The sequence below is a fragment of the Myripristis murdjan genome, chromosome 15 (assembly GCF_902150065.1).
Source record: "Myripristis murdjan chromosome 15, fMyrMur1.1, whole genome shotgun sequence".
Classification (NCBI taxonomy): domain Eukaryota; kingdom Metazoa; phylum Chordata; class Actinopteri; order Holocentriformes; family Holocentridae; genus Myripristis; species Myripristis murdjan.
This window is the reverse complement of record NC_043994.1, coordinates 10,559,073-10,581,097: the sequence shown is the minus strand read 5'-3', so window position 1 is coordinate 10,581,097 and position 22,025 is coordinate 10,559,073. Positions and strand designations below refer to the sequence as shown.

General features: G+C 42.7%; 2 protein-coding genes across 6 annotated transcripts in view; one reads left to right on the top strand and one right to left on the bottom strand.

The window, feature by feature from the left end:
• Window positions 1-174: 174 nt before the first annotated feature.
• Window positions 175-8,605, bottom strand: mdh1ab (malate dehydrogenase 1Ab, NAD (soluble)). The gene is made up of 9 exons (XM_030070836.1): window positions 8,510-8,605; window positions 7,594-7,692; window positions 7,017-7,113; window positions 5,616-5,791; window positions 3,226-3,348; window positions 2,822-2,998; window positions 1,824-1,937; window positions 907-996; window positions 175-669 (listed from the first exon to the last, which is right to left on the bottom strand). The coding sequence occupies exons 1-9, from the start codon at window positions 8,510-8,512 to the stop codon at window positions 547-549; spliced, it is 1,002 nt and encodes a 333-aa protein (XP_029926696.1). The 5' UTR covers window positions 8,513-8,605; the 3' UTR covers window positions 175-546.
• A 383-nt stretch (window positions 8,606-8,988) lies between these two features.
• wdpcp (WD repeat containing planar cell polarity effector) overlaps window positions 8,989-22,025 on the top strand; it is a 78,878-nt gene continuing 65,841 nt past the window's right edge. For 2 of the 5 annotated variants that reach the window (XM_030070937.1, XM_030070935.1), the window contains exon 1: window positions 8,992-9,182. The gene's annotated coding sequence lies outside the window, so the exon portion shown is untranslated. Of the gene's footprint in view, window positions 9,183-10,276; window positions 10,310-22,025 lie in introns of all 5 variants that reach the window. The other 3 variants (XM_030070936.1, XM_030070939.1, XM_030070938.1) reach the window with 3 other exon arrangements.

The following is a 22,025-nucleotide window of genomic DNA, read 5'->3' as shown; positions in this document are numbered from 1 at the left end:
AATTTTGAGGGCTCACTCCATTTTTTGAAGTTACATAACAGCCACACACTGCTGTCAGTGAAAGATTTAGGAAACACTGCCCCCATGTGGTGGAAGTGTTATTTTCCTGAGCTTTTCTCTATCCAGCTCACATTACCTGCACGCCACACAACATATGAACTAATACAAATCGTGTTCATGATTTTGGTTTTCTTACAGACTTTGCCTTTATTCAATTTGGTTGTACACAAAGCAAATTTAAATCCATCTACAAAAAAATACAATGTTTATTCTTCTGACTTCAATAAACAATAAACCGTTTCAGTGATTGTAGACTCAGTGCATCGTTGACTACTTGTAACAATCCTCCGTGTTTTACTCTCCCTCCCAGAAAAAGTTCATCTGAAGATAATAGTTTGTAACAAATTTTAGTAGACGTACATTCATACGCACACGCACGTACACACACACCACAACACTAAGGGGTGGGGTGAGGGGTTATTATAGGCGTGCGTCTGGAGTTTTAGGGTTGTCCAAGTGCTGGTCAGCTGGCCCTGCGGGGTCTAGTCACTGCCCAAGGAAGGCAACAGCTGTGTCTCTCTCCTCTATCAGCTCCACGGCCGTGGCGTCCATCTTTCCTCTGGAGAAGTCGTTGATTTCCAGACCGTCCACAATTTTCCAGGTCTTGTCCTGAGGAAAGGACTCCATCTGTTAAGTTTCCAAGTTATGCAACAGCCCTCTGCATTCTTCTTCTCTACTTCACACATTCTTTTACCAATCGATTCAACATGTCATTTACAATGGAGGAAAACAAATTTATACATATACAGGCATGCAATATTATTTACTGTTGCTATACCACTGGATCTACCAACTGCCAATTAGAAATGAAAACATAGGATACAAAATTAGTTTAGACAAGATCACCTTGATCTGCACAGGGAATGAGTAGATGAGGTCGTCAGGGACTCCGTAGGTATTGCCAGTGGAGTAGACACCCATGGAGATGAACTCGCCCTGAATGGGGTGAAGAAAAAAAATGATAAAAGTGCATTTGAGATTCAGTCTTATAATACAGCAATACTGATGTTGGTATGAGATATCTGCCCAGAACCAGAGCCAAATCCTGCCCATGAGCACATCTCATCCGGTACCAAAGATGTTTTGGAGGGAAAGGAGAAAAAAAACAACATATTTTTTTAAAATCAACATTTTTTAATGTAAATATTCACATCCAGTTGCTATCAACTATGTGTGATAAGCTAAAGAAGAGTTTTCTATGATAAAATGATATCAGTGATTAATGATGAATTCTGATAAATTAAATAGAAGTGGCTGGAAGTATAGTTAAAGACTAGTTGCTGCATTATGTTATGCTAATAAAAAAGCGAAAGGCTGACGTGGTATGTAGAATTTTTCAAGAAAGATGGGAAAAGCAGTTATTTTCTTCTGGGAGGTAAATGGCAAACCTGTCTGCTATATATTTGTTGCATTTCTCTCTCCTGCTTTATGTAATTATAATTCATTATGTGTTATTCTCATGCGCCAACATGCAGGTTCTCATTGATTGGTAGGCTACAAATTGATTGATTTGAAATAATAAATCAGAAAATAGACTAAAATATCCATATGTCGACTTGGGTCATAGTGATGTTCGCAAAAAATAATGCGGCCTCCGTCAGGTCTTATTTGAACAAATGGGCCCCTTACCTAGTATGAGTCGGACGCCCTTATCTAAAGGATTATGCATTAACATCCAGCTGTATATATTATTTGCTCCAGTTTGGCCAGCATCTAGCCAGTGTATCCCTGAGTAAGGCTGTGGGTTTTTGCCTGATGTTTACCTCTGGAGTGCCTGTCCAGATGTCCCTCATGTGGTCACAGATGGCCTTGGCTGCAGACATGGCGCTGGACAGCTTCCTGGCCTTGATGACTGCAGCGCCTCTCTGCTGCACTGTCTGGAATACGAAAACACAAATAAGTAAAAATGAAAATGAAATTCAGCTTTCAATGACTGTGGCTTATGCTACAGAATAACTATAGCAGAGGCTTGAAAAAGGGACTGAACAGGAGACAGATAACATGTGTTTTATCTTTTCTTTTATAAGGTGTGCAGACGGTATTTATGAGTATTTTTGGGGAAAGCCAATGCACCCGTCTGATGAACAAACCAGACACTGTAGCCAGAGGCACGGACGCGATGTACTTCTTTTTTGTGACATCTGTAATAAAACTAGGCAGTAACATTCTTTGTGCTGAAGGCATGTCAATCAGATTAGCCAAAATTTATTTTCAATGCAACCTTTGTGGAGATGTTACTATGCTTTCTAGCTTGTGGTGCTCAACAACATAGCCAGTGATGGTCCTACCCAATCCAAATTTCCAAAAGCGATCTATGGAGAGCATCTGTAACCATGACAAGATTGCCAACTGGTCTAACTCCACAATCCAGATAAATACAATTACTTTAAATGGGGAAAAACAGTCCCAAATTCAAGCTTTGACAAACAGAACACATTCTGTAATCCATATATTTCAGTCAATGTTCAGTTGCTGGGTGTCCCATTGTAATCACTGTCGTTTGGGTTACTTCATCCTTCAGGTAGACCTCTCACCAGCCAAGCCTGGCAGTAAACATCAAGACAACTTAATAAAAAGTGAAAACAAAAAGATTCTACCAACTTAGTAATGAGCACCTTTTTCATCAACTATTGACATGTCTGGAAAATCGCAATTTTAAATACCATGCTTTTTCTAGTTTTCCCTGTGCCACAGGATTCAGGTATTAAAGGGGAATGTACATCACAGTCAGACCAGCTACAGTGAATCCTGTTCAACTCACAGAGATAAAATCTCCTTTGAGCCAGGCGTCATCCTTGACAGCATCGAAGCAGGCCAGGTCACTGCCGGCCATTTTGACCATGCAGTGGTGGACATCGGGGTACTGGGTGGATGAGTGGTTGCCCCAGATGATCACATTCTTCACATGGGTGGCAGGGACACCACAACGCATCGCCACCTACAGGACCGGAGCAGCATGGACAGAGTTAAGTCAGGTTTCATCATCAACTCCGAGGAAGAGCAGGGACCACATGCAGATAATCTGGGTGCTCACTGTCTGCAATTAGTTTGTACCAGAGAGAATGAATGGGATTTCATGGGAAACAGGAGCACCTACATCAGCTTGAGTGGGGTTCATGATCATCCAAAAACCCTCATGCACATGCACACAAGACCCACACACACCTGAGAGCGAGCCCTGTTGTGGTCCAGACGGGTGAGGCAGGAGAAGTTCTCCTTGGGGATGGAAGGAGCCGACTTGGCTGCAATCAGACAGTTGGTGTTGGCAGGGTTTCCCACAACCAGCACCTGGGAAACACACACACACACACACACACACACACACACACACAGTTTTTTTTTAATGAATGAAATCATACAGCCCTATCCATTTAATTCAAGGAGATTTATAATAAACTTGTTTTTGTAAACTGCTTTAAGTCCCCCTCCAGCCATTGATTAAATCCCGAAAAAAAAAATCATTGGTTCATCAATATTACATATTTAGGTTTCTTCCATGAAATAAACATCCCCTCGTGCTTTAAAACAGCTTTAATACAACTCTCCACCTTGCAATCATTAAATATGAACAGATCTATGAATACAGAAATAGCCCCCCAACATACACACACCTGCTGACACACCAGCTCATGTCTTGTGTTGTATCTGATGATCTATCAATGTTGAAAAAGGGGTGTGCACAGACCCCTCCACCTTCAGTAGAGGATTGTGAAAACACCTCTAGTGACAAACTTCAACAGATACAAGTCAGTCTAGTCAAGGTCACACATTTTAGGAGACATAAACATAAGAAAAACACATTTTTGAGTGGAGGGAGCTTTGAGATTACTAAAGGAGAGCCCAAGGTAACCCAAGTCAGCTTCAAATGATTCATCAAAGAAAATGCTACATCCTCGCTAAAAATGTAAAGAAGCAACATCGCCAAAACAGCAGACTCTCCCACCAGAGTCTTCCAGACAAGGTCGCAGAATGAATGCTGGAAGAATTTAGTAAGGGAGGGGAGTCAGTGTGAGTGAGCTTGTGAGTGTGTGTGTGTGTGTGTGTGTGTGTTGAATGAGAGGGTGATTGAATGAGAGAGAGATACCACTCCAGACTCATCTCTCATCAACTTTTGCCTAACATGTGCCAAGGTCAATGTGGGCTGTGAAAATGAAGGTTATGTGAGGCCGCCAAAGCTCCTCCAGCACTTGTGTTGGCATTTCACCCGTCAGATGTCACAGAGTTGTGGCGGGCACAACGTGAAGATTATGCTGCATCAATTTTACTGTAAACATGAGCTGCTAGAGGTAATATACCAGTATCTTACAAACTGATTTTAATGGCCCTGGGCCTCATACACAAATGGTGTGTATACACAAATCTGTGTATTCATTAAAACGTTCTCACCTGAATTTCTTCTTACTCTGAGAGCAAATTTAAAACTGCCACAGACCATGTGTATGCACAAACTATAAAGGTCTCACTATAAGGTTTCACTTTATCTAATGTAAATTGTGTATTAGAACTAAAAAAAAAAAAAATGTACATTTAAATATATGACATACTACCAATACTACTAACAAAAATAATGAAATACTATTTATTTAGTAATTTTAAATGTAATAGCTAAAATTTGATCATCAAATTGTTGTGTTTCCACTTTTTGCTTACAATAAGGTGTACTGGAATCTGCATATTGTAAGGTCAGATTCGCTGTCAGATTACACTGTGGTGCAGGCAGCTGGCAGCAGCCTGGCCAGTGTTCAGTTTCCCACGGTCGCACAGTTCATTTGGGGGCTTACTTTCAATGCAGGTTGTTGTGGACAGAGATGGTAACATGTTGCACACGTGGCACAGCCAGAGAGATTTATTTAGATCAATTCTATTCATCTCTACACTGCACAGCTGTTTATTTAGTTGTGGATGTGCTGGCAGTGTGCCACAGCCTATTATTAGAGAAAAATACGCCCCATACTTCACCAGGTGTTTGTAATCTCAACTGGTTCGAGTGGGAGCTGAATGAAGGGGGGAAATTGTGAATGATTTTTCCTTGTATTTTGTTTATTTATTTATTTATTTTTCCAACAACCTATCTGTAAAATTAGCATTACTTTATAGGTGCAACTGTAGAGTTATTGTACAGTAAAGCTTAGGTGAAGATTTTGTCATAGATAAAAGTGATTTTGGAAGCTGGTGTTCCATAAATTGGCCATATTAATCCCTCTAAGCAGCAACAAAACACAGTCCCAGTCTTCCACTTGAGATGTCAAGTGGTGTGATGATGGGTGCAGTTAAAGCAAGAAAAACAGGTGCACGGTAGCATACACTGCTTCCAATAAACGGCAGTTGTTCTATTAGTCATCAGCACAGCTGCCCATTTCAATGAGGACATGCTGTGAGCTTTGCTGCATAAAGCGCAGTCTGTCTTTACAGAAGCTTCATGTAATACATCTCAAAAAGCTGAGGATAAAAGAGACTGACAGCTTACACTTTCTTCCGATAAAGAGACTCCATGTCTGTGAGTAACGCTTCTACTTTGCAGCAGAAGCACACCGACACACATGCTGCGGTATTACCTTGACAGTCTTCTTGGAGTACTTCTCCAGAGCAGCTCCCTGGCTCTTGAAGATAGCCACGTTGGCCATGAGCAGGTCCTTCCTCTCCATGCCCTCCTTCCTGGGCATAGAGCCCACCAAGATAGCTGCATCCAGGTCCTTGAAGGCCAAGTCCTCCTTGTCAGTGGAGATGACCTCTATGGAAGAAAGAGAAAGAGAAGACAGAGCAGTGCTTAAATACATGAGATATGCACTTTTACACCTCTGATTGATACATTTTTGTTAATAATGCAGTAGCATTCATGTTCTCTCTCAGCAGGGAACATTTGACTGTAGGGTGTTTTTTTTTTTTCTCAGTTCAACACCAACAAAAAGTTAATATGGGTGATCACATGCTGTGCAAACTCCCAGCCAGCAAATAACATTTTTGGACAGATCCCCAGATGAGAGCAACCCAATAGTGTGAGGTTTTATGATTCATTGTACTGACAATGTGTTTGTTCAATATGAGCACTTCTGCACTGGCAAGCTCACAACTTGTCCAGACACTTGTGTAACTATTGGATCAAACCGCATCAACCACACAACTGCAATCTTGTTCGTCCACATTTGTGTTGGATAATTCCACATTGTCATTCCTACCCTCACACTGTGTTCTGGTGCGATATTGGGCTTCCAGAGAAGTTTCTCGTTTTTTGTACACATATACCTTCGGGGGGTCTTTCAGCTACATGTCCCATGTGTGACCAGTGCTGAACTGTACTGCTGGGCCCACCTCCGTGCATACAACATTGTCTTTGCAGTACTGTTGGTTAATACAGGGGCCTCTCACAGCCCCTGTCCAAACAAAGCAAAGAACAGCACCATTTCAAAGGAAAAATTCCAGGTCACAATGGAGATGGTGCATAATGGTGCCTCACAACTAAAGCTGTGATGGTGCGACAAAGACTGAAAAACCTATTGGAAATCAGGAGCCAGTCTCCTTCCATTTGGCACGTACGTGCTCGGAATGTCACATTTTGCACAGGGATCCCGTGGTTTAAATGACATATATTACTAACTGAGCGTGGAGTTTACCAAGCCATTCCACTGCCAACACCTGCATCACACTAACAACACCTGTTGCATATAATTCAATGAGTAGAGCACAGCCAGGGTTAGGGATTCATTTTCCAGTGGGGCCAAACATTAAATAAAACATTTAATTCATGCTAATGTAAAACACTTCAGACATAAATGTTCGTCAACCATCATCTGTTATAATGGGTTTCTAGTTTTTGATCGTGAAGTACACTGTTACCAAGTAGCAAATATTTCAGAAGTTAAAGAGAGTACTTTTTACTCTCTTTAGCAAGGCCTCTCACACAGAGGCCTTGCTCCATGGAGTCCATGCTGGTGTGATGATGGCAAGGCTATGGTTACCTCTCAGAAGTGGGAGGGCGCAGTCCTGCAGCTCCATGACTACACCTTCTAGCACTGGCAACATGGGTGAAATGTCCAAAAGGAGCAGGATGATTGGCTGATAGATGGATGAAGAGAGAAGGGGATAGAGTGAATGGTATCAGATGGGTGTGAAAGTCAAAACATGCTGAAATGAACTCATAATGACACAATACCACGTAGGCATGTCACTGGCATGTCAATGGAGGGCTGAGGCGACTGAGAACAGAGTGTGGCAGCCTAAGCCATGTGGCTCACTGACTATGGATCATGTGGTTTTAAAGATGGCCTAAGACTCTTGGCACAAGATCCACTTAATTGACTTCAAGGACAATCCAGGCTTGGCGCGGGTGTGTGAATGAGTGTTCAATTTGATCAGCACCCGCAGGGCCAACGTCTGTTCCAGTCTTCCCCAGATATGACCTGGAAAACGGGTGCCAGTCACGGTCGCTTTGCGGGGACTGTCGGCATGTAATGTATGTCTTGTGACACTGGCCTTACACTTCGTAATAAGATAAAGGACAGCATGTTACGCAAGCAAGACAAAGCCCTTCTTTACCTGATCTTTGCCAAAGACATCTCCCTTGGCAATGCTGAACAGCAGGGAATAGGCAATCTGCCCAGCAGCGCCAGTCACCAGAACTCTAATAGGCTCAGACTGCAAGATACAAGACAAACAACACCGCTGTTAGTACTATTAGCATTGATTTCACTGTGAGGGCACGCATGAAAGTGATAGCTCAACTGTCCCACCCATGTTGCGTGTGTCCATCCTTGTCCACAGGATTTACTAAAGCAGGGGGAGTCAGCCACGGCCAGTTCAAAAATAGCACACACTCCACAACCATGAGGACTACACCATTACATAACAGACCAGGATATATTTATCAAGTCCACTGCCATCCTTACTGGACATTCACTCACAAAAACACAGCGATTTATTAATTGCAAAAGTTATAAATGAACCTATCAGAAGAAGATGCGTTCAAGAACAATACTGTGGTGTGTGAAAGATGAAAATACACGGAGGATACACTCTCTATGGAGCAGATCTACTTCTTTCAATGAAGCTAGTCTATTACTACTCTATTACTAGATGAATAGCCAATGAAATTACTGGGATACAACTTAGGTGCCGGCTAAGACAGGAAGTCAGAGAGTTAAAAATGTTAGCTACCTAAGTTACATGAAGCAAACTGCTGTCTAAACCCCAATAACATGTCCAGTAATGTCGGTACAGGCATAGACAGGTGTAGTAAACTGTGGAGGCTGGCACGCCGAACTGACAAGCCAGTGCGTGCGACTTGACTTAAACGCAACTGCGCTACTTGTAGGACTACTTACTGCCAGATAATGAGCAAAGGATTTACTGTATCTACTGGAATGTGTAAAGTATTATCTACAGGCTAATAATGTGCATTACTGGTGGAAGAAACGACTGGGAGCTTCCCAGTGTGTCGGCAGGCTCTACTCACCATCTCCGTACCGTGGCTTGAACAGCTCTCCCACTTCTCCTGCCACCGCGAGGTCACACCTATTATCCAGGCTCAAGTGATTACGACATTTGTCACTGTCGAACGGCAGACCGGGAATAACGGGCATTGTAGTTTTAATGGTAAGTGTAGTCCTGGAAGGTAATTGACACCCACACAAACAAACAAACAAACAAACAAACACAAACACACACACACACACAGACAGAGAAAGAGAGAGGAGAGACAGTAAGAATTGTTGTATGTAAGACAGGTCAGGATTAGAGTTTAAAATTAATATTGGATCAATATTCTAATTCAGAAATTAGATGGCTGATAGATTACATAGTACAGACAATATTAGGAAATAGGGTGTAATTTTCTTTCTTTTTTCTAACTACGTTGATTAGTGTTTGTGTAGGCTATAAATAATGCCACGACTCCACACACTCCGATACAGTAGGTGGCGATATGCACCATTAAAAGTTGGATTGCGATCCGCCAAACCCACACAGAAGAAGAATAAACGCTTGTGGTTTGTTGTCAATCGCTAATGACGATGTAGTGTGCAGCTGCTGAGCATACTGATCAATCTCTTCTTGTGTTTACTTTCCCTGCGGCGGCAACAGAGGAGAGAACGGCAACTTTTGCAGTCCGTGTTACTGGAATAAACAAGGTAACATGGACGAGTAAACTATTTAATCTCTCTCTCTCTCTCTCTCTCTCTCTCTCTGTTTTTTCATCGTAAATAGGTTCACCGTCCTGCCAAGGCAGTGCCTATATAACAGATAGAGAAAATACAAGTGACAGTTACTGGAACAGTAACAATAACAATAACAACATAAACAATAATAACAGCTTAAACATTTTCAGTCACAAAGACACTATAAGAACATAGTGGCACAACAAAACCATATCAGTGTTACTTATCAATAACTAATTTACATGGACCTATTGATATAGTTTCTGCTCTCTCTCTCTCTCTCTCTCTCTCTCTCTCTCTCTCTGTGTGTGTGTGTGTGTGTGTGTGTGTGTGTGTGTGTGTGTGTGTGTGTGTTTGGGTGAAATATCCAGTGAAAGCCCAAAGTCCTCTTTATACTGTAACTTCACAATTGTCCCAGCTGTTGAAAATCTAATGTAGTTTAATCACAGGTTTCAGGTGAGCACAGGTGAGGAGGATACTAGACATTTTAGGCTCCCACTTGTGACCCCAAGTCTTAAAAACAAACAAACAAACAAACAAACTATGAAATAGCAAACAGAATACAAGCACAATGTTTTAAGTAGTGCAGACAATCACAGAAAAAAACTAAGGCACTATCTCTGTGAGTGAGGCAATAATATGAATTTATTCTTTGAGCACAGGCACCTAAACACATCAGCGCGTATCAACTTGTCTTCATCAGGGTCTGACACACATATAATCAACTTGGATTATATACGAGCCATGGGTGGCATTCCACTAAACACACCAGGCTTTTTGCATAACCACAAGAGAGCGCTAAACCAAATAGCATGGCCCCCATACATACATAATTGCCGCAGAAACATGACATTTCTTTGGCTCATGCAGCATCAGAGCTTCATCGCCATTAAACTGTGCCTTTTATTCTGGTTAGCCAGGAGCTTAATTCATTAACTTATTGCTTCAGACATCTGTTTACTTATGAACATTTTGGTCCAATATTTCCAAAGTATTTTCCTCATCTTCTTGGCCTGTGTTTTTTCAACCCAGAGGGGGTTAAGTGTCTCTCTTCCATCTTGTTTTAGATTGAGAGGACCCCTATAGCGGCTCGCTGTCAGGTGAGCATGGTCATTAATATTTCATGGCCTCATTACAGGCTCATTACATGACTTGAACAAAAGCACAGGAGATGATGTTACATCTGGCTGGCCTTTTACTGTGGCCTTAGTTTATATAGTTGGCTAAAGCTGTTTAACAGTGTCACACTTCCTCCCAGATGAGACTGAAGTGCCAGCATCTTTCCCAGTTTTGCTTCCAGTAAAGAGAGGGCTCAGTAAAGGATTATATTACAGTATATTAGTCTGTTTACAGAGTGTTGAACTTAAGAAATCCACCTGATAACAGATGCCAAATATATCATTCCCCTGATCTTTGACTTCATAATTAAAACTTCAGGCTATGAAAAAGACAAACAACTGAAACTGCCCTTCGATATCAAGACACACACTTTGAAAAGTGTGATGAGGAGTGTACGGACTCATAGAATCTTATTTGTTTTTTTTCCCCAGAATGTTTTGAGTTGATAGTAATGGTAACTTGTGAATCACAAATGTGGCCTAAACATTATGGCTGCACATTTGTCTGCTTGTAATAGTTAACAGAATTGACTCTTTGCTTTGCTCCTTTGGTAGAAATGCAAATCGAGACTAGCCTGTCCCTGGTTATAGGACAAGTGGAATTTGTTGTTTAGGGTGATTTTTTTTTTTTTTTTTTTTTTTGTCCAAGGATTGTTTGATGCAGGCTGGGTAAGACAGGGAGGTGCAGTTAGTAGTGACACAGGCCTTCAACCGGAGAACTCAGATTTCCCACATGGCAAACATCAGCCCTGTTGATGTGTCTTTGAGCAAGACAGTCTGTGCCAAAGGTGCTATTTTCCAGCTCACCCTGACCTCTGATCTTTTGGAGAGAGACGGGGGGAAAAGAGAATTTCTACATGCCGGTCAATACAGAATTGCCCAGATATGTACAAATTCAATGAGGTATAATTTATTTTGAATGGAGGGGAGAGGATTTGTGAAAAAATTTGGGGTTGTGTGAAAAATTGTCAACTAAGGTGGCAAGATTCATAGATTGTGTTAATTTTTGACAAAAAATGCACTTTATTTCATTTTTTAAAAATTAGGTAGACATTTTTTGATTGATTTTCTGATGTTGTTATGGTGAGGTTTAGCGTGCCATTATAGAAGACTGAATTGTGTCATTTCTGGTACAGTGATGTGAATGTGGCTCTTGTTGATGACAGCAGCAGGGTGATCATATCCCCAGAGCAGTCAGGTTCAAATCTATTATTTGTCACCTTTGCCATCTGTGAGAGATAATATTGTCATGGTAGTCTAATATTCTCCCATTAGTCTGACAAGCCACCCTCTCTGTCTCTTAAAAATAAGACATCCAGCCATGGCAGAGAATTAACCCACACCACCACCAAATCACCATCCAAAGCCCAGAAATTGGCCTCACGTGTCACCATCTGCCAGTGACAGGGGCTGACACGGACGCTTCCCTCCTCAAAAGGCTCTGTATGTGATAGCCTGATTCAGAGGGCTGTTTGAAGCAGCTGCCACAGCCTGGCAGTGTTCCTCTCAGTGCCCGTTACATTCGTACCCCTTTATGCGGCATGTGCTTGTGTCTGTTATGGGTGCCAGTGTGGTACAGACAGGTGCTCGCAGCTGTCTCTGTGTTGGCGGGAGTAACACTGTGTGATCAGACAGTGGGTGTATTACAGCGATTGCAGGGGCCTTGAAATAAAATGCTTTGGTGTACTTCTATCTCGCACATGATCCAGTCTCTGTTGAATGCACTGGCCCTTCACTGGTGACTTAAATTTTTTTCATCAATAAACAGATTCTCTCAGCAGTTCTTATTCACAGGCAAAATCTAACTAGCTGCTGTCAAACTGCACCAGCTTTGGCTTGTAGTTGCTGCAAACGTTCCACCATGTATCATGAACCAAATTTGGTCTAGGGATGTCACAACACCAGGATTTTGGGAGATTGGTGATGCCAGTGAAATTCCATGATTCTCGATACCAGATTCGATACTACAGCAAAAACAGTTTCAGTACAGGCTATGTAAGAGTTATAAGTACAACACTGGCCTGTAGCCTTCAAATCCAACAAAATACTCCTTTCAAATTAATAATGGTATGAGTATGTGCTCTGATTTTCATTTACAGTCCTGTAAGCATCACTGCACCTTTTGTGTTTTGAGTATGTAAACATATCATCTAAGCGTAAGAACCCTGAGTAAGGGAGTGAGGAAATTTTGGTATTGACTTAAATAGCTATTGATTCTTGTGATGTCGCTATCCAAATGCTTTTCTGTCCCAAAGTGTTGGAATGATGTCACCTGTCATATGTGAGATGTGAGGAATGGAATTATCAGGTAGTGAGGTCAAATTAAAGAAACATACTGACCTAAACACAAACATCTCGGTGAAACGGTTTGATTTCATGCATCATTTTTTATTCAGTTATCCTTCCTCATAATGCTCAGGACCAGTGAACTCTGTTAATATCTGCAGCTGTATTATATGCCATGCAGTTATGTCTAAGGTATATTCTAAATTTTGTAATTGTCAATAGACCGATTTGTCATCAAGTAGCGCTGGATGATATATCAATATTAATATCATCAGTTATCAGTGTCATGATATGACACTTGGTATTGTTCAGGATTTTGGATGCTTTAATATGAGAATATGGCGTAAGTTTTGTCTTTTCCTGGTTTTAAAGGATGCATTACAGTAAACATATGAAATTTTCTGACTTTATTAGATTGTTGTAGTTGTTCCATAATTTGCCTCGAGCTGCGTCCTATTGTCGTCCTATTGACATTACTAATGAAGCATCTCTTTGTCTGTAAATATGTTATGAAAGCACCAATAGCCACTCCTGTAATGCTAATACATCAATATCAAGATATTTGGTCAAAGATATAGTGATATTTGTTTTTATCCGTATTTCCCAGCCATATGTTACGACAAATTCTTTACTTCTGCATTGAATACTCTACATAATTCTATATTGTACTGTATTAGGCAGCTAAAGTGAATTTATAATTCTGATCAACATACATTATCATTGTGCAAAGATTGGTAACAGCCTCACTTTAATGTGTTAGGTTTTTATTTAGTTTCCTGTAATGTATGCCAACACTATAGCATACTATCTCTGTCATTGGTGGCTGCTTTTACATCACCTCAAAAGGACAGAGGCTCAGTAAATACTTATCACGCAGAGGTGAGGTGCTACCAATTGTCTTGAACTCACTTGCCAAAAGATTGTTGTAATCCTTTAAGCAAATTGTGAAAAGCCATCTTATTTCTCTCCACCACCCTGTTGGTTTAGTCCTGGCTCACCTACTCCTGTTCTTGTTGCATTAAGTGGAGGCCAGCCAAACTTTTAAGAGGCCAAATTATAGTTCATCCCTGGGATTGGATTGGCCAAACATTTATATTAATGCCACTCGTTATAATTTGTGTGTGCTCTGTGCTGTGTGCAGCCACAGCAGTGGATGTCCATCAAAGTCACCTGAAATCCCCTTAAGTTTTTATTAAAAGATGACTCGTGACAGTTATGACTTACAACAAGCACACTTTTCAAAGAGCCTGTCGGTGCTGTAGCTGTTATTTGACAAGTTAGATTCCTGTGTTTATTTTTGTCCCTGGCATTCACCCCAGCCAGGTTGCCATGGGGGGATTAGGCATACTTCTTCTTTGTAGAAAGGAAATCAGAATGAAACCAAAAACAACAGCGGCATATTCGATAATATCTGGTGCCAGTTTACCATGCCCGTCTGATCCTCTGTGTGTGTCCTGTGAAAACAATCGGCATTGTGGGTGTTTCGTCTCACCCACCCACCGAAACCTGGAGCTCCTTAGATGAGATGGAAGCGGGGATACTTCACAAACACAAATACTGAACTATGCCTACACATAAACATGTACATGCACCCACACACATGGACTATACATGCAATTTTAACTCAGCAGTACCTACTTGCATTGTTCACATGCACACCGTCATGCATGTGCACACTAGACACCTGTAGACACTCAGTGAGCTCAGTGAGGTCTGCAGCTGCCATGTGACAATCTTGATAAGTGTGTGACTGCATGAGAGAGCAGCGCAGCCCTCTCCACAGCCTCCATCTCCTCCGCTGACCCTGACTCCCAGTCCTCCTCTACTCCACCTCCTTTGCTTTTGTTCCCCTGTCAGTTCACCTCCCTGTTCCACCCCATCTTCTTCACCCTTCCTCTCCTCTCCTCTCCTCTCCCCTCGTTATCTCCTCTTCTTTTGCTCCTCCACTTGTCCCTACAGAGTGCAGCTGAGTGACCCTGTAAGTCAGCAGCTGGCAGGCAGATAGCCAACACACACACTGGCCTCCTATCGCCCCCCTTATCTACCTCACTAGACCAAATAGCTCTCGCAGTGGACCAACTCACTTGGTAAGATAGCAGGTTGGATTCACATGCACACACATAAACACATAAAGACACACACACACACACACACACACACACACACACACAGCAGATAATTACATCATCGTCCTTGCTATCTCTCATCATAATCAGCCTCAGTGTCCCGAGCCATCACCCATTTCACTGTGTGGCATCTCTGTATCTTAGCAGTGTCATGTTCCCCTGTCAGATGAGTTGATTAGGCTGTGGATCAGATGTGGAGGTTGCTTATTGTCCCATCTTCAACTACAATGTGATGCAGACAATGACTGTGTTGTTCGGAATGGACCCACAGAAGGTTGATGCCTGACTCTGTTGACTGCCATCATTAGCAGTAACCATAAGTGGACACTAGATGTCACTGTATGGTTGTGGTTACTTATCAGCCATAGAAGTTGCATTAAAAAGAAACCATAAGTGTTGATGGATTTGTGGTGAAGATACTCATGAAACAATTGTTGAGGCATTGGCCTACTCTTATAGAAGCTTGCTAATTGTGATCAAAAGGTTGCTAGTTTGAATCCCTAGACCATTTTGGAATATTTGGGTGAGGGATGTGAATAAAGAGAACACTCTCAACCTACCTATTGGAGGTGCTCAGTTGTAAAAGCAAAAAATGGTTTTCTAGGATTAATGTTGAAAAATATCTATATGGATGTAACATGTATAGATCCATGAGCTTTTTATTAGACTTGAGGTTTTAGAGTATAAAAATCTCAGAGTTACTAGGCTAAATGAGCTGTTCAAAGGACCAAAATGTCTTACGATCATAGTTGTTCCAGGCCTTTATTCCCAATTATTTCATTCCTGTACAGTTCATGTAACCTTTCATTTCAACAGGCTTAACAAGTACGATGTCCCCTTTAATTATCCCTCTCATATTGGAAGCATTTTTTTCCAGGCCACATTTTTCTCCCTCCGTAAGAAGAGCACATCCTCCCATCTCCCCCTTTGCACATTACTGAGTTGAGCTCTCATGAATGAGTTGCTTCCAGAAATAGCCTGCAGATCCATTTGAGCTGTTGTGATTGTGTAGCTTTGGCACTTTGAAGACAAAGCCCGGAGGCATACGAATGTTTCCAGTCTGCCTTGATGTACCTACCTACTACTATGTGCTTCTCTCTCGCCGTCTTCTGCGTTGGAAACCTGAGAGGGACTTTGACTCCGGCCAAGTGTCAGCTTGCTCTAGAAAACAAAACAACCAAGCCCTCAGTCAGAAGGAGCGCAGACCTCCTCTGCAAACACACTAACTAACTTCTTGGCACTGATGCAGAACTATTCAATTAAATCTTATAATACACACACCGAGCCGTCATCAGAGGTGTGTTTCTTCCCTCTGAGCGAGCCTCGCCCAAACCCACACACTACCACTCTCTCTCTTTCTGTCTCCCTGAGGTGTTTGCACAGGGGAATGGCCCGTGAAATGGGTTTGATGGAATCAAAGCTCCATATTAAGACAAATACATATTTCATACCGGCTGATGGACTGATTGATGGGGCTGTGTCTTTATTTCCGCTGCCTCTCACCACCTCAGAAGATCTTTATCACAAACACTAATATGAAAGATCATGGCACAGCTTGTTCTAGAGAGGTGAGGAGCTGGTATGTTCATTTGTCATGTTGTGATGACTTTCAACAATTCTTGGTGTGTGTGTGTGTGTGTGTGTGTGTGTGTGTGTGTGTACGTGTGTGCGTGTGTGCGCGTGTGTGTGTGTGTGCATGCATACATCCTTGTGTGTGTGTGTGTGTATGTGTGTGTATACGTATGTGTGTGTCAGAATGTGTTCCAAATTGGCAGTCAAAAAGCACTGTTGGCTTTCACAGCTTTAGTCACTAGGGGGCACCAAACTGTCACAAGTTTGTATCTGTATCAACTGAAAACCCGCTTTGCTGTCTCCTCTGCTGTTGACAGCAACAAACACACTTTCTTTCTTTTTTTTTTTTTTTTTTTTGAAACTCACTGAAGGATGACCGAAAATGCGGCAGCAACAGTGTCCTGGAACCACAGCCGTTGACGTGGCAGCGCTGTGGCGGGCAGCAAACTCTCATCAGCAGGGTGGGGGGAGAAAGGTGGCTCACATTTTTATCAACACGGCTGTTGTTTTCGCATAACAGGCCCATCAACAGATTTCCCTCCACCCACCCCACCAAGCCCACTAGCACCACCTTCCATTAACCTCAAAACTCAAATCCAGCCAACTGGACCAGCGACGGCAACTCGCCCCCGATGCTGGCGGTCACACCCCTCTGCACAGCCATAATGGGCCGCGGCACAATTGGGGGGCCGCGCACCGACAACATTCCGGGTCCTTCTGAGAGGCTGGTTGCCTGCAGGTTACCAGCAACACCGCTTGTTCCTGTTTGTCTGCACTCGCTTAAAAGGAAAGAATGTTTTCCCCCACAACATGGCTGTGTAGGGATTAAGGCCCATTCCGAGTGGCCCCGGGTCGTGCAGCAGATGTTAGCCAGGATAGCGCTCGTTGCCGTGCCGACGGTGGGCCGGCGGGATCGGCCCGCCCAGACGGCGTTAAGCCTGTGTACACGTACAGGAGGGGTGGGGGGAGCACGGTGAAGGGCCTGTCACACATTAGAGAATGGTGGTGGGAAATTTGTCACAATGGTCACACATTAATTCCTACACTGTGTAAGGAGATCGTATACACACATGTACACATGGCAAGAGGAGGCAGTTCTGGTCATGCTGGTATGTGTGTGTGTGTGTGTGTGTGTGTGTGTTTTCATAAGCTTATGTGTAGGGTTGAGAATGTCTGACATCAGGGCAGGGTGACTGTGATGGTATGATGAGTCAAGATGCAGAGTAGAGGTATAGTATTCTTTCAAATAATGGTATGAATGAGATATTTCTCTTTTTAAATTTGTTTGTTTCTGATTAGGTGCCAATATATTGACCAAATGAGGTACACACACACACACACACACACACACACACTGTGGAAACAGTTCTTTGTGTGAGTGAAGCAGCAGCAGAGCTTCAGTGCCGCCTTTATGTAACATGTTGGATTTTTACAATAGCATCACATCCTTTTTAAACCAACGCGGTGCCTCAAAGTTGCAATTCATCTGTCGAAACCACTTCTGCTGTTTGAATAATTGCTTTTAAGTCCCCAGACGACAGTTTTAATGTGTTGTTTTAGCTGGTGAGCACTCAAGTGCTTGTTGCACCGATCCTCTAATGGAGATGACGAAATGTACAGATGGCATAATGGTTGATGGAACAACCATGGGAAATTGTCATGATGGCACAAGTGTCTGGGGAGAATGCTGTATCAATTAGTGGGACACATGTTATTTTTATATTGATATTTAGCTAATACTGTTATCCAGAGTGACTTACAATGAGTTTGTAAACCTAAATTCCACCGTAGACAAGATTACAAGCAAACAACAGCAAGGCGTGCAACAGTCAGAAGCATAATGCCTTGACAATGGATGTAACAAAATATTCTTTTGACCCAAGAACCATGTGTAATAGAGACATCCATTTGCCTTTGATTCAAATCCCGTAGCAACTTAAGAAAGAGAGAGAATATGTAAATGGATGAAACAGCAGTGAGGGATAAATCTTAGAGTGTTGCATTGTAATTTTCTCACCAACTAGTTTAAGATTCACACACTTTTCTTATGCAGTCAATAGTAACCGTCTACCTAAACCCCATGAACTGTGTTTGAATTGTAGGGGTGGGGTAGGGGGCCATGACCGTTTGATGTGAAAGAGGAGCCTTTTCTCTTTACGTCAGACCCATCTAACTGCAGGGTGAATGTGTTTAACATGGGGCCCAGTACAGGCCCCTGTGGTACACCAAACCATCAGGCTCAGTAGAAAGAGGATACAGGGTCTGACAAGACATGACTTGACCCAGCAGCACAGGTATGGCCTCAGCCATTGTCTTGAATGAACAGCAGAAATCAGCGTTTTAGGATTTCCCCTTTTGTGTGTGTGTGTGTGTGTGTGTGTGTGTGTGTGTGTGTGTGTGTGTGTGTGTGTGTGAGAGAGAGAGAGCGAGAGAGAGAGAGGGAGAGAGCCAAGGAGAGAGAGAGAGAGTTTTTATGTGTGAGTGTGCCTGTCAAACTGAAGTGAAGAAGGAACTTCTCAGGGGCAAAGAGAGCACCACACTGACTTCAGTTTTGACATAAGCAGTGAGTGACTTTGTGTGTGTGTGTGTGTGTGTGTGTGTGTGCGCGCGCGTATTTGTGTGTCGTGGGGTGCAGGCCATGGCATTCGAGTTCCATAATGACTGCACTGGGCAGGGCCAGGCTGTTTTCACGCACGGCTGGGTGTTTGGACTCTCTGACAGATGGAAAACAGCCAGATGTGTGTGTGTGTGTGTGTGTGTGTGTGTGTGTGTGTGTGTGTTAGTGTGTATGGATGTGTGATTGTCTTATTTCGTGGTCCCTTTCTGCTGATTTCAAACCTCAGCGGCTGCTTGACTGACCCCTTACCACAGGTGACAAATAACTAGATTACATGCTGACAGGAAGATATTTTCCCCGAACACTCAAAATGCGTGTTGTGACAGTGTCCTGGTTCAAAAGCCAAATGTGCTTTATTGGTTCCAATGCTCATGCTTTTAGTAAGAGTTGCTGCTCTTTCTTGTATTTTACTGTTCTTACAGCATGTATACTTTTTTGAAAAATCAAACAAAACAACCCTACTTGTCAGTACACATGTTGCTGTTAGTTAAGGATTTCAGATCCTTTTTATAGAATTTGACATTTGGCTCACCAGGTAGTGTACAGGGAAGAAAGACAGGAACAAAGAGGAGAAACTGTACCATCACCTAAAGGTCCCTGGCTCAGTCCCTGCCACCGCCAGTATGTCCATCAACGGCCATGGATCCCATCACTGTGCCCTCAAGGAAGACATTGAACCCTTACTTGCTCTCTTATTGTAAGTCACCGTGGATAAGAGTGTCAACTCAGTGGCTGAAAATGTAAAATTAAAAATACGCCAAAGGTTATGTGACAGATCAGATTTCACAACATGACAAAGATGCAGTGTGACCCTGGTTGGCTAAGCCACCAGAGTGTTTTGAGTAAAAAGGCTTATCCCATACAAAGGAGAGATTTACTAGTCATCCTAGGACTTCTTTAACTACTGTAACAGGCAAAACTGTATCCCCCCTTATAGTTGTTCCCCTGCAAATGAAAAAAAAAATGTCATAGTGCCCTTTGGTTTATAAAAGATGACCAGTGTATATTTCAGATTGTTCTGAAATGATCTTATACACCATGTGTGAAAGATGTTCTTGTGAGTTGTACTGATCTCATATTTCACACTTTATCACCTTGTTGTTCAATAGCAGGATAGCCTAAACCGACTTTAATTTTTTTTTTTACTTCATATCAACAACCCTTTTCTCCTTTCAGTTAATTTAATTTCACAGTCAGTATTGAGAAAAATCAAGATTTCATCTAACTGTAAACAGACAGATAGCCTAGATAGATATAATATTGCTCCTGAAGGTGCATTGATGTTGATTTGCATTGTTTTGACTTTGGGTGATTGTGTTTCTATCACCAGATGTGCTCTACAGTGTCAGTGATTAGGCATTCATTTGGAAAGCTAATACAGTCTTGCTATGGCATAACTGTTTTATGTAAAGATATACACACTTTAATGACCTATCTTCCTGTATTGTGAAGATGCAACAGAAAAGACAGTCCCATCCCCATAATTGAGAGCCGTAAATTCACCCGATTTTGCCCAAATGAGATTCCGGTGTCAGGTACGGTCACTGGCAGAAAGTCTTTTGTGCACAGGAAATTATGAATCAAAGCTTAAGGGTGAAACAGTGAAAGTTTTTTTTTCCAGCAGCAAGGGTGCTCTGAGTCAAGAGATTTTTAAAAAAATACTTTTTATCCAAAAATGTTAGATGTTTTGCTACTTTTGTCCCTTTTGTCTGCTTTGGTATAAAATGATCACAGACTGTCCAGGTTGGTAAACATGAGTGTCAGTGCAGTTTTGGGCACCCCTAAAGAGTTTGCATGGCAGATCTTGAGGCTGACATCCCTATCTGTAGTGAATGTAGAATGCGTTTGTTAGCTTCTACGTTTCTCAAATAGTCAGAAGTGCAAGTGTTAGACTGGCAGTGCCTTGAAGCTAGGCAAAACAAAATATTCCTGTGACCCTACAGTGATCAAGCATGATAGACAAGTGCCAGCTGAAGGAAATAAGAGCTGTGGGGAGACGATAGAAGGGATTTTTATTTGTACTTCAAGACAGGAGCGCACTGCAGCAGGTAGAGGAGGGGAGATATGACACTGGCGCCCGCTTCCGAGGTCACAGCAGAGAGAATGAACCTCTTGGTCAGAGTCCCATTGACGTCCCACCAGTCTGTGCCATGTCAAGCTGTCAGAGAGAGAGAGGGGCAGAGGGAGGCGCTACCCAGCTGAGAGGTGTCCGAGGTGTCACGGCCTCGTCTGGGAGGTGACAGACAGCGTGTGTGTGAGTGTGTGACGGGGAAATAAGACCGCTGAGAAGTCTAGGGGACATTGATGGTGACCTTTCGTTTTGCCAGGGTTCCTCTCGCTCTGTGCATCTGACAACAACTTTGAAGGACCTCTTCTCTCCAAGCGTTTGACAGGTGTGTGCGTGTGCGTGTGTGTGTGTGTGTGTGTGTGTGTGCGCAAGTGGGTGTGCTTCTGTATACTTTATTTTTGTTTGGGTTGTAGTAACCTTTTACACAGCTGTGTGTGTGTGTTTAAGCTTCAGAGGTGTGTGCACGCATTTGAACGTATGAATGTACTGTATGCGCATGCGTTTGTGTGTGTGTGTGCCCAAGTGTATGTTTTTATGATTCATGCATGTGCGCACACACCCATCGACACATCATGCTTCGTTGTTTGTGTTGTGTTTGTGCGTTGGTGTATGTGCGCGTGCACTTATAGATGTGTGTGTGGTCACGAGGTGAGGGGCGAACAACAGGGTACCGAACAGCTTTAAAGGAAGTAAATCCAACAACATAAACAAAGCCACGGTCGGCGTGACACACTTCACCTTCGCTGTGACAGGGGACAGACACTGGAGGGGCTGACAGTCCCCGAGAATCTCTTTGAAGTCAGCCAGCAATTGTGCCGCCGGTTTGGAAGTATTGCCTTTCCTGCCCTTGTGCGTAGCTGTAGGGCAGATGCACTCGGCATTTAGTGAAACATTCACCAGGATTAGGACTAATAGCCGAACAGGAGTGAAACACAGCCAGCGCTGGTGTCGTATAAGCCTGGCTGAATCTGGAAATTTAGAGCAGAATCCTTAAGATGCTTCAAATTCATGAAACCTAACATATTTTAT